This window comes from Sceloporus undulatus, chromosome 7, assembly GCF_019175285.1.
Source record: "Sceloporus undulatus isolate JIND9_A2432 ecotype Alabama chromosome 7, SceUnd_v1.1, whole genome shotgun sequence".
NCBI classification, from domain to species: Eukaryota; Metazoa; Chordata; class Lepidosauria; order Squamata; family Phrynosomatidae; genus Sceloporus; species Sceloporus undulatus.
The window spans coordinates 9,170,155-9,182,904 of record NC_056528.1 but is presented as its reverse complement, the minus strand read 5'-3'; the positions used below and the strand labels follow the sequence as shown (position 1 = coordinate 9,182,904).

General features: G+C 45.0%; 1 protein-coding gene across 3 annotated transcripts in view; it reads left to right on the top strand.

Moving 5' to 3' along the window:
* PRDM2 (PR/SET domain 2) overlaps positions 1-11,297 on the top strand; it is a 25,659-nt gene extending 14,362 nt beyond the window's left edge. For all 3 annotated transcript variants that reach the window (XM_042479165.1, XM_042479166.1, XM_042479164.1), the window contains exons 7-9: positions 1,452-1,559; positions 3,439-7,828; positions 9,820-11,297. In XM_042479165.1, the coding sequence (XP_042335099.1) occupies positions 1,452-1,559; positions 3,439-7,828; positions 9,820-9,832 (4,511 nt within the window). In that variant the 3' untranslated portion in view covers positions 9,833-11,297. The remainder of the gene's footprint in view (positions 1-1,451; positions 1,560-3,438; positions 7,829-9,819) is intronic.
* Positions 11,298-12,750: the final 1,453 nt, after the last annotated feature.

The window sequence follows — 12,750 nt, the reverse complement described above, 5'->3', positions numbered from 1 at the left end:
CACGCTCGGAAGGCATCCCATTGAACAAAGCGGGACTTTTTGTAATCTGGAAGACTATACGGCTAAATAGCCATGCCCTGTTCCTCTCCTTTTTCATGCAGTCGCCACTTGGAGACTGTAGCTGTCCATTGCAGGAGCTGTTTTGCGGCCCTTTCGGCTTCAGTCTTCAATTAGACCTAAATCTTACACTACCAAAAACCCTTGCAGATGCTTTGTATACTTGTCAGTATACTTTTCAAATTCTGATTGTTGTTGTTGTTGTTATTATTATTATTATTTTCCAGGGGGGGGTAGCATTGCTCATGATCTCTCATCAGTAGTTTTTCACCTTACCCTTTTTCCTAGTCATCTTGCAAAAGCCAGTCCTCCTTCTCCTGACTTTTCCAAAGTTCGAAATAAAAGTAATGCTATTTCTAGACACACACACACACACACACCCCAAATTGGTGCAGTTTCACTGTCGAAGGAAAAGCAGATTGCTACACCGCACCTTCCCCTAACAGCACAGTGTGGATGTTTCTTACTGCATCCAGATCACATCCTTTTGCGCAGCGTTTCACATTCCTACTCACGCCTAAGTTAGTGTTTAAAAAGGCAAAAAATGTTGGGGAGGGTTATGGGGAAGAGCTGGAGCAGCTGTGCGGTGAAACCTTTGGGAAACCTGACCCTGGTTGTTGTTGGTGGTGGTGGGAACAGCTACAACGACAACCCAAAGTGTGCAAAACCAGTTGGGAGAGTGAGGGGAAGCAGCGGACGCAGGGCAGCTTTTGGGTGTTTCCATTTGCTCCTTGGACTCTGATCCGGTGGATCTAAAATTACACTTGCTCTCAAGTTGTCATCCTTTCTGTTTTTAGAAAGCGGGAGCAGCTGCAGGACGAATCCCGCTTCCAGGGTTCATTCTGTGCTAAGGTCAGCCAGGCCTAATGCCACCGCTAGCGTTTGAAACCAAGAGACTCTGGTTAGGAGATCTGTTCTCCCCCAGCTATTATTATTACTATTATTATTATTATTATTATTATTATTAAACTTTATTTATATAGCTCTCTGGAGTTTATCACATTGGGGCTAAATTTGGCACTAAGGAGACATTGAAGCGCATTGAAAGCACCCACAAATATTATTATTATTATTATTATTTATTATTATTATAAAGTAAACCTGCCCATGGCATACAATCTAAGAAATAATAGCATAATACATATAAATAATATATCGGTGTTTCCTTTGGCTGTGGCACATGCTTGTTTGCAAATAACAAATATGAATTCAAGTGATGCTACTGAAGTTATTAATATATAATCTCCAAATTATTTGATGCTAATAATATTTCAAGTTTTTAAACAAAGAGAAATGCACACTCCGCAAGATTCATTCTTTGCTTTTTTTTAAAAGAAAAGAAAAATCAGTGCATTAAAACCTAATTTCTGTTATTTATTTTTTAATCTGTTCAGGGAAGAAAAAATCCCAGGAGGCCAAAAGCAAAGGAAAGAAGGCAACAGATAAAAAGCAGGAGACTGTTCTGGATTTAACTCTTGTCGACATGAGGGAGCCCAATGAAGGTAAGAGCTATGTGCATTTGTGTATTTGAGGGCTTCATTAATTTTGTTAACGTTAAGAAAACAAATACAATGACCATAAATGATTTGCATATCTTCAAAGTGGGCCCTGCAATAGTCAAAGGTTTTCTTTATCTTGGCTCCGTCATTAATAAGAATGGAGACTGCGGTTAAGGAATCAGAAGAAGGCTAGGGCTTAGAAAGGCAGCTGTGAAAGGATCAGATGAGATACGGAAACGTAAAGATATATCATTGAATACAAAAGCCAGGATTGTCCATACCATCCTATTTCCAATTTCTATGTATGGTTGTGAAAGCTAAACAGTAAAGAAAGCTGATAGGAAGAAAATCAATTCATTTGAAATGTGATGCTGGGGAAGAGGTTTGCAGTTATCAAAAGCAAAAAGCAGGTAGATAGGTTCAAGAGCAAATCAGACCTGTTGGAAATGTGCTAAAGAAGTAGATACATGAGACAGCTAAAAGATAATTATTAATTAATTATAGATAATTAATTATTTTCGTAGACTGTATGCCACAGCCAGGTTTATATTATCTTATTTTAATTGATTCTATGTACAGCGCTGTGTAAATTTACAGCGCTATATAAATAAAGCTTAAGAAGAAGATGATACTGGAAAAGGATTCATTCATCTATAAAGAAAATCTTTAATTTAGGTCACACAGCCCCTAAAACGAATCTCTTGAATATAATAGAAAATGAAGACACTGAAAGCAAGTACGGAGAAGTCTTCTTTCATATGATTATCGCAGCGAGGGCATTATATATAACATACTGGAAAAGTGAAGATTTACCTAAACTAGAAGATTAGAAATTAAAATTATATGATTATTATGAAATGGACAAACTGACACGTTCAATTAATAAGAAGCCAGTGGAAAATTTCACGCAGATTGGAAACCGTGGGCTAAAGATATCCGAGCGGAAGAAGAGAAATACATGTCTATTGCTTTGGAATAAAAACAAGATCATTTAATAATATGTTAGATAAAAGAGACAGAAAAAGTTATCGAAATAGAAATTTAGGAACCTGGATGAGACCGTTTTGATATATGTGAATAAGATATGAAATAGAAGTGATGGTAAAATTAAATATAGAGTAAGATTTATTTATTAAAAAGAGGAAAGTACATTTTATAATTAATAAGAGTACTTATTGGAAGATCAGAACCCACATATTACCAGGCTAATGGCCAATTTTCTGGTGGAGGCAACAAGAATATGGCTTACATTTTATAAGAACGGTTGTAAATGTATGTTGTTGTATGCCTAATAAAGGTTGAATGAATGAATGAATGAGAAAGAATAGCCAAGAAGTTTAGGTGTTGTAGAGATAGTGAGTAAGTGCAAGTGTGAGTATAAGGATTTTTGTTAGTGTTTATGTCATGTTTTGGTTAGCCTTTATGTTATACTTTGTTCTGAGTGTTTGTGTTTTTGTTTGTATGTCAAGGTCTAAATAATAATAATAATAATAATAATAATAATAATAATAATAATAATAAAGAGCAAATCAGACCTGAGCTCTCCCTAGAAGCCAAGGTGACTAAACTGAGACTGTCATATTTTGGCCATATCATTAGAAGGAATGGCTCACTGGAAAGGCAAGAATGCTTGGTCAGCTGCAGGTGGATAGACTCAGTCAAGGGAAGTGCAAGACCTGAGCAGACTGGCAATTCCATGTTATAGTTAAGCTTGAAAGACACCAAAAGGGGACCCGGTCTTATCCATGCCTCCAGGTTTGCTTTCAGAATAGGTAAAAGGCAATACTGTCACAGCTGGCAAAGAGCAAACCGCTGCAGTGTCATGCAAATGTACCTAGCGTGCTTTGTAAATTTCAATGTGTTCTTCTTCTCGGTTTCCCAGGCCACAAAGAGGAGGAGGACACACCTTCTGTTTCAGCCGTGTTGTCACTGGAACAGACAGCTGTCATACAAGAAATGGTGAATCAAGATGCACTTCCAGGTTTGGTGACATCCAGTCCAGCCAGCGAGCCACATGCGTCGCCCGCGAACAAACCCAATCCAGTAACATGTGAATTGGATGTTGCAAGGGAGCAGGAAGAAGAGTCCGAGGATGGCGAGGATTCTGAAGATGATATGGAGGATGAAGAGGAGGAGGAGGAAGAGGGAGAGCCTGAGGAAGAGGAAGAAGACGTTGAGGTACCTACAGAAAGTCCTAACATTGACCCTCTCTCCATATGTGAAGACAAGCTGGACTTTGTGGAAGATCTGAGCAGCATGTCTGAAGATTCCCCTGAGAGCTCTCCCAAGAAGAGGCCTGGGGCGAAGTTTCCTAAAGCGAGAGGCGAGGCCAACAGCGTCCACCGAACGTTCATGTTTCCCTGTCAGCACTGTGAAAGGAAATTCACCACAAAGCAAGGCCTCGAACGCCACATGCACATCCACATTTCCGCTATCAGCCATGCTTTCAAATGCCGCTACTGCGGCAAAGCCTTCGGAACGCAGATTAACCGAAGGAGGCATGAGCGGCGGCACGAGGCCGGGCCAAAACGGAAGCCATTCACAACTGTGGCTTCAGCCCAGACGGCTGAGGGAGACGCCTCCAACCCAAGGACTGCTGAGGATGGTGCGAAAGAAGAAACGAACGCCAGGCCAAACTTGACACCCACCGAGCCTGATAAGCTTCCTGCAGAAATGCAGAACCCTGTTCCCACAGAGGAGAGCAAGGAGACCAAAGAGCTTCACCCTTGCAACTACTGCAGGAAGGTTTTTGGAACTCACACCAACATGCGGAGGCATCAGCGAAGGGTTCATGAGCGCCATCTCATCCCCAAAGGTGTCAGGAGAAAAGCCGAAGAGCCACAGCCCCCGGTTGAGCAGACCCCAGAAGCCTCCAACGTATATGTAGCGAGCTCAGACCTAGAGGAAGAGGCCGAGGGCGACGACGTGTACATCATGGACGTCTCCAGCAACATATCTGAAAACCTCAACTATTACATCGATGGCAAGATTCAGTCCAACAGTAGCACAAGCAATTGCGATGTCATTGAGGTGGAATCTAGTTCAACTGAACTCTACGGCATAAACTGTTTGCTAAGCCCTGTCACAGTGGAGATAGCCCCAAATATAAAGGCGACCCCAGTGCAGCTAACGGAAGTAGCGAAAGAGTCGCCGCTCAGTGGAAGCGCCGAACTCAAGAAGAGAAGAACGACAAGCCCTCTTCTCCTACCGAAGATAAAAACCGAATTGGATCTGGAACCAATCACGTCCTTGTGCTCCTTGACTATTCCTCTCACGATATCTACGGCTGAGAGCTTGCCTTTCCCCAAAGAAAAAAGTATTTATTTATCTTCAAAACTGAAGCAACTTCTGCAGACCCAGGATGGTAATAAAGTGGTGCCGTCTCCTCCGCTGCCATCGACGGAAATGCCCAAGCTGGGGCATCCTGCTGGAACTTCTCCTCTTCTGCCCACAGCCTCCAGCAGGTTCAAAAGGAGAACCAGTTCCCCTCCCAGTTCACCCCAGCACAGTCCAGCCCTTCGAGACTTTGGCAAAGGAGGCGAAGGGAAACCCGTTTGGAACGATGCAGGCCTAGGCTCAAAAATTCCCAAACTGGAGAGTCACAGTAACTCGCCCGCATGGAGCTTGTCTGGAAGAGAGGAAAAAGAGACCATGAGCCCTCTTTGTTTAGAAGAGTACAAAACCTCAAAGGACTGGGCACCAAGCCCTCCGTTTGGTAATGTGTGCAACCAGCAGCCCCTGGACTTATCCAGTAGCATGAAGCAACGGACCAATGGCAAGAACCAGGGCCAAGTCTCCTGGGAGTCAGTGTTAGATCTCAGCGTCCATAAAAAGCCATGCAATGATACAGAAGCCAAGGAGAGTAACGTGGCCCTGCCGTCGTGTAGCAGTGTCAAGAAGAAGCCAACAACTTCCATGTTACAGAAAGTTTTGCTCAATGAATACAACGGGACTGAGCCAGTATCAGAAAACCCAATACCTGAAACCATAAACTTGTGCCCATTAGCAGAAACTCATCTGGAGCCGGAGGCTGATGCTGGTTTGCTTGTACCAGTTCTCGAGTCAGGTTCCCCAAAGCCCTCTACCGATATGCCTTTACCTCCAGCATCTATTGTCCCTTCATGCCAGGTGCCACCTCTCCTTACTCCAACAAACTCTCCTTCCCCGCCACCTTGTCCACCTATGTTAAAGGTTCCTACACCGCCACCACCTCTGCTTCCAACTGTCCATTCTCCGCTCCCAGAAGAACCTATCAGCATCACTCCAAATTCATGCCCATCTCCTTTGTCAAATACCACCGCTCAGTCCCCTCTTCCAATCCTTTCTCCTACAATTTCAGCATCTCCCATTCCTTCTGTAGAACCTCTTAGTTGTGCTTCGCCGGGGCCTCCGACTCTCTCCTCGTCCTCCTCGTCTTCTTCCTTTTCTTCCTCCTCTTCGTCATCTTCGTCCTCATCGCCTTCCCCTCCTCCTCTCTCTGTAGTGTCTTCAGTCCTTTCCCCTGGAGATAACCTAGAAAATTCAGTTCCCATAATGTCTTTCAAGCAAGAAGAGGTGGAGAATGAGCATCAGAAGCTAAGGGAAGACCAGCACCACCTGAACGAAGCTGATCCCGTTCTAGAAACATTCAACAAGAGCTTTGTGTGCAACGTATGTGAATCGCCTTTCCTTTCCATTAAAGATCTCACCAAACACTTACTGGTTCATGCCGAGGAATGGCCCTTCAAATGTGAATTCTGTGTCCAGCTCTTTCGGGAGAAAACCGACTTGTCAGAACACCGCTTCTTGCTCCACGGGGTTGGAAACATTTTCGTGTGCTCTGTCTGCAAAAAAGAATTTGCTTTTCTATGCAATTTGCAGCAGCATCAACGAGATCTTCACCCTGACAAAGAATGCACTCATCATGAGTTTGAAAGCGGGACGCTGCGGCCGCAGAACTTTACAGACCCCAGTAAAGCAAATGTCGAACACATGCAAAGCCTCCCTGACATTTCTTCTGAACCTCCAAAAGAGGAGGAAGAAGATGAGGAACTGAATGATTCTTCTGAAGAACTTTATACAACTATCAAAATAATGGCGTCCGGGGTCAAGTCACGGAACCCAGACGTCCGTATGGGCCTCAACCAGCACTACCCAAGTTTTAAACCCCCTCCGTTCCAGTATCACCACCGTAACCCAAATGGGATTGGAGTCACTGCCACCAATTTCACTACTCACAATATCCCGCAGACTTTCACCACCGCCATCCGCTGCACCAAGTGCGGGAAGAGTGTCGACAACATGCCTGAGTTGCACAAACATATCTTGGCCTGCGCATCCGCCAGTGACAAAAAGCGATACACACCAAAAAAGAACCCTGTGCCGCTCAAGCAGACCGTCCGCCCAAAAAACGGCATCGTTCTCCCAAGCCCTGCTGGCAATGCGTTCAGACGCATGGGCCAGCCCAAAAGACTCAGCTTCAATGTCGAGGTGAGCAGGATGTCCTCCAGCAAACTCAAACTCAGTGCGCTGAAGAAGAAAAACCAGCTTGTCCAGAAAGCCATCTTGCAAAAGAAGAAATCCCAGCAGAAGGCAGAGCTGAAAAACAACGCGGTGGAGCCCAGCTCTCACATCTGTCCCTACTGCAACCGGGAGTTCACCTACATCGGAAGCTTGAACAAACACGCTTCTTACAGCTGTCCCAAAAAGCCCCTTTCCCCTTCCTCGAAAAAGAAAGCTAGAAAGAAAAGCGGGAAAGGGCCCTCTTCCAGCAGCGAGAAAAGCGGCAACCAGCGCCGACGGACAGCAGACGCCGAGATCAAAATGCAAAGCACCCAGGCTCACTTGGGAAAGACTCGTGCCCGAAGCTCTGGGCCCTTACCCATCCAGCTGCCATCTGCCTCTTTCAAAATCAAGCAAAACATCAAATTGGTCCCGGCTGTTAAATCCAAAAAGTCCGGCACCCCATCAGCAGCAAAGAACGCCAGTTCTGTAAGGGTGACCAAAATGGTATCAGCCGAGGGCAAGAAACCGAAAGGGCTAGCCAAGAACAGCCCCTCGGGACACCCGAGCAAAGGCCCCTGCAAGTTGCACGTCCGGATACAGAGGAACAAAGTGGCTTTGACCAGCAAGGGGGCTGTGGCGAGTAAAAAAAAGCGCGACCGGTTCAGCGCAAAGTCGAGGAAGAGGGTTGGAGGCCCCGTCACCCGGAGCTTGCAGCAGGCCTCTGGTCCAGAGGGAGCCGAGAACAAGAAGGAAGAAGCCAGCGCAAGGCAAGAGCCAAAAGATTTCAGGTAACCTTTTCTGCAGAGGCAAGGTGGCCCTGTGTTCCTAAGCCAGGACAACAGATGGGTGGCTATATCATTATAAAATAAGCCTTATATGAGACAGGGAGGTTTGGGTGGGTGTATTATTATTATTATTATTATTATTATTATTATTATTATTATTATTTTATTATGTTTATTTATAGCCCACCTTCCTCACGATTCAGGAACTCATTTAAACCCCACGTAACGCCCCTACCCTTTCATTTCTTTGGTTATTTGCAAACCGTGTGAATTATAATGGGGTTTACATGTATCGCAGGGAAGGTGGAAAATGGGCAAATGAAACATCACTCACTTATTTCATTTCATTCCCCCCCCCCCCATATATTTCCTTGTCATTTGAACCTGTGTAGATTATTTCATTTCATTTTTATGCTGCTTTTCTCCCCAAAAGGGAGCCAAGATTGTTTGGTTCCCAAAATGTTGATCCTCCAGGTGATTTGGACTTCAGTTTCCATAATTCCTGACCATTGGCCAAGTTGGCTGGAGCTTCTGGGAGCTGAAGTCCAAACAAATAGAGAACCAGCGAACTAGTAGGGTCACCACAAGTTGGAAACGAATTAAAGGCACATAACAGGAAGAAAAACCTGTCGAAAACTGCCATTTAAATCAAGCATGGTGAGACTAGAGGCCATTTCTTTCCTCCCATCGCCCCACTGGCACCTTTGGATGCATCAGCAGTGATGCAGTATCACTTTTGGTCACAGTGTTTAGCTGGGGTTTTTGGGGGGGGGGGGGGGGGGGGAGTGGTGGCTGCTGTTGTTATTGCGTGCCTTTGAGTAATTTCCAACCTAACGCAAACCTAGCGAGGGGTTTTCTAGGGCTGAGAGTGTTTGAAAGGGAAGATGCTGTCTTGGAAAGTGATGGAGTCTTCTCCTTCAGAGTGCTTGGATTGTGACTTCCTGCATGGCAGAATGGGGTTGAAATGGATGGCGCTTGGGGTCTCCAACTCTAGGATTGTATGATCTGCTGCTGGCAAACATGAGAGGGACAGGGTGATATTACACTCATGACCGTCATGTGAACAGTATCCAGCCCAATAGGACTAGATATAACCTCTCTGAGAGCAACTTTCTATGGTGTCCCTACCTTCAGAGGTTTTAGGACAATGGTGGCAAACCTATGGCACACATGTCAGAGGTGGCACTCAGAGCCCTCTCTGTGGGCACACTTACCACCGTCCCAACAAAGAGTTCACTAGAGTTTGTCACTAGAAAGCCAGAGGGATGTACTGTAGCACTTTATGATAAATAAGTGGGTTTGGGGTTGTAGTTTGGGCACTCGGCCTCTAAAAGGTTTGCCATCACTGTTTTAGGACATACCTACTAGGGTCTAGGTTGTTTGGAGGACCATACTCTCCCCTATGAACCTGGACATGGCTTGAGGCCTTGCTCTCTGTCCTGCCACCTTCATGGGCACATTTGGTGAGAACATGGGAAACAGGTTCTTTTCGGTAACATGGGTGAATACAGCCATGGATGATCCTGTGGAGTTTATCACACTGGGGCTAATTTCGGCATTAAAGAGCGATTAAAACGCATTTAAAGTGTCCTGCAAACAAAGCGGAAATGGCAAGTAGTTGCGCGTAGGATTATTGCACACAACTGCGTAAATAAAGCGATACCGGAAATACATTGTCGCTGAAATCCCGAAAGTAAAAAGATGTGCGTTGGTGTTTCTTAGTGACCGCTTTAATGGCGGGTTTTGTGCGACATTGTGCAAAATTGTTTTGTGTAATTATGCGATTTTTCCAGTACATTCGCGGGATAAACTCGCCATCTCCTTCGTGTGATAAACTCCTATGTCTTAACCCAAGTTGTTGAAACAGAACCCAAGTAGCTGAAGTGGAGGCCATGTGCTACAGTTGTGTGAACTGAGTGCTGCTCTTAAGATGCCTTTGGGCTCTTCTCAAGGGTCTTAACCTTCCTTCTCTTCTTGTTTTTCCACCTTTCTAGGAGCTTGCTCTGATGAACTGACCGGCGAGAGAGCCTCCCAATCATATATGAAATTTCTCAACTGACCGGCTTGAGACGTCTCACTCTTCGCTTGACCAGGATGAGCCCAAAAGCCAAATCCTCCAAGCTCAGAAGACCAAGCCAAGGCCAGACGCAGCGGACCACTGAAGATGGCGGACTCCTTGCCACTGCGCTGGCCTCGGAGCTGGATTTGATATGCGCCAAAAGGAGTCGGAAAAAGAAAGGTGGGCACTCGGCCGCTCCTGCCCCCATCCTATTTGATGTTTTCATTTTCAAAGGATCAAACTCAACCGGAGCAAAGCCTGCTGCGGAGTCTCCGGTGTGCGCCTCCCCTTGCTTTCTCACCTGACGGAAAAGCGTTGCGCCGGAACATAGGCAAAAGAGGCCCTCCGCATTATTCTGGGGCGAAAGAAACCTTAACTGCACTTAAAAACACATTGGTCGTATATCACACTTTCTCTCTCAGATGCTGTGGAAAGACTGATCCACGCACCTCTCGGTCCTTTTGCGTTGGGGATGGAAATGTGAACGCAGGTTTGGAAGTTAGCGTATTTTCCGCCTCTCAACCGTCTTGTTTATATTTTGGGAGTTGGGGAGGAGAAGTTTTGGAAAGAGGAGGACGCTTTGACCCTTCTGGCGTCTGCGTTTCCTAAAGCGGTTGCCGAGTCTCTCCACAAATTTATTGCGAAATGAACTGTTCATCCTATAAAACTGTATAGCACAGACAAATAACACAGACGGAGTTACTGTTCATCGGTTGACGTATCTAACAGCAAGAGCTACCCATTTTTATTTCTCCAACTTGTAAAGCAAGATGATGATGATAATGATTATTATTGTAATTATTATTCACCTGAAACTGTATTTTCCTTTTTTCCACATACACACATCTTGGAGGAACTAGCTTTTTCACACACGCATTTTCATTTCATCGGCGCACCCCGTTTTTTAAAACGGCAACGAGACCCGACTTTACTTTGTTCTTGACTTTTTTTAAAAAAAGAAAAAGTGATCTACCTCTTAAAATTTGTAGTTTTAATATTGTTTGGTGACTTTGTGCCACTTTCGCCGCCTTCTTCTTTCACTATCATTCCCGTTTTATTGTGTTACGTGTTGTTGTTACCATTCTTTTCCTCCCCTCCTTCCCCCGGTTTACGGGGACTTGTGCGTCAAACCGGTGTATATATACAGCATTTGTAGCAAGTTTGGAAAAAATAAAATATTTAAAATTATTTAAATGGTTTCCCCGGAGACTTCAGTCGCACAATGTGCGATTTGCATTCGGCATCGATTTTTGTTTGTCGGTGGGAAGGAGGGGAAGGCGTTAATCCGGAGATCGTTCCTGTAACAAATTTTGCTGTTCTGTAGTTTCTTCTTCTCTTTTTTTGTTGGAGAGTGATATAAAGGCTATTCTACTGAAAACATTAAAAATTTCCAATTTGCCATACAAAAAAAAATATCACCCCAAGGTTGTCGTTGCTTTTGAATGTGGCATTGTTGCATATATGTAAAATATACCAGACAGGTAATTTGTGTGTGTATGAAAGAGAGAGATTATGAACCATCTTATCCATTTCTTAATCCGCTTGCACTGGGAGGAAAACACTTGAATTGTTTGATGTGAGAATTACTATGAATAACAAGGCGGAAAAGGAAGTTCCCATGTTCAAGAGTCAAGCGTCCTCCATCCAAAGACACAAAATGCAAGGAGGCAAAAAATGGTAGGTGGATGGATGGCTGGATAAAGATGGTAGGTAGGTAGACAGACAGACAGACTATAAAGATGCTGATAGGATGGATGGATGATAAAGAGGATGGATGGATAGATGATGGATACATACATGTGTAAATTTTACAGCGCTCTATAATGTTATAGATAGATAAGCGGGTGGGTGGGTGGGCAGGTAGGTAGACAGACAGACAAGCAGATGGATGGATGGATAGATGGATAGACAAGAGCCAACATACTGTAGTAGTCTGAGTGTTGGACTCTGACCCTGGAGATCAGGGTTCAAATCCCCGCTCAGCCATAGAAACTTCCTATGCCCTCCTTCCAAAAAAGCAAATATGTGTGGCAGTGGTCCCCAAACTGTGCCCTTTAAGAGATTTTGGACTTCATCTCCCAGAAGCCTCAGCCATGTTGGCCAATAGTCTGGGATTCTGGGAGCTGAAGTCTAAAACCCCGTAAAGAGCCCAGTTTGGGAACCACTGGATGTGATGTGATGCGCTGTAGACTGCAGACTAGCCCTTTGCCGAAAAGAGCGGGCCAAGAGTGCCGTCGTGTGGGGAAGCCTCACTCTTATCCAAGTAGTTTATTCCTCCAAAATAGCTGGGTTTTTAGACCTGGTGTCCATTTCAGATAGAGGAAAACATTCCCTTTCTCCACCTGAACCCCTTCGCATCATCCAGTTTTGCTCTGAAAATCAGTCCTTGCTTTCAGTGGCTGCTGGTTTTAATAAACAGAGAGAGTCCTAAGCACTGGACTTAGGAGAGGGCTTAAAAATTCATGCCAACAAGCTTTAAAAAGGCATCAGGCGCAGCTGGCACTAAATACTAATGCAGTGCAGCTGGAGGCACAGCCGCCTAAGGGCTGCATTGGCTTCTCAAGCCTTGCAAGAGCAACATGGCCTTCTCTTCTGGTTGCATTTTGCCTTGTCTTTCCATACTCAACCCTTCAGTCTAGCTCCTGTTTCTGGACCATTGGACTCCTGCCTTTGACCCATTGGAGTCCTTGGCTGCCACCTTGCTGTGTTTGGACCTGGTTTGGCTCCTGTTTCTGGACTGTTGGAGTCCTGGACTTCTGCCTTGCTGTGTTTAGATCTGGTCTGGCTTCTGCCTTTGACCCATTGGCTCAGTACCAGCTTCTGGCTCTTGGACCATGGCCTTGTGACACCGGTTCCTAGGCTTTGC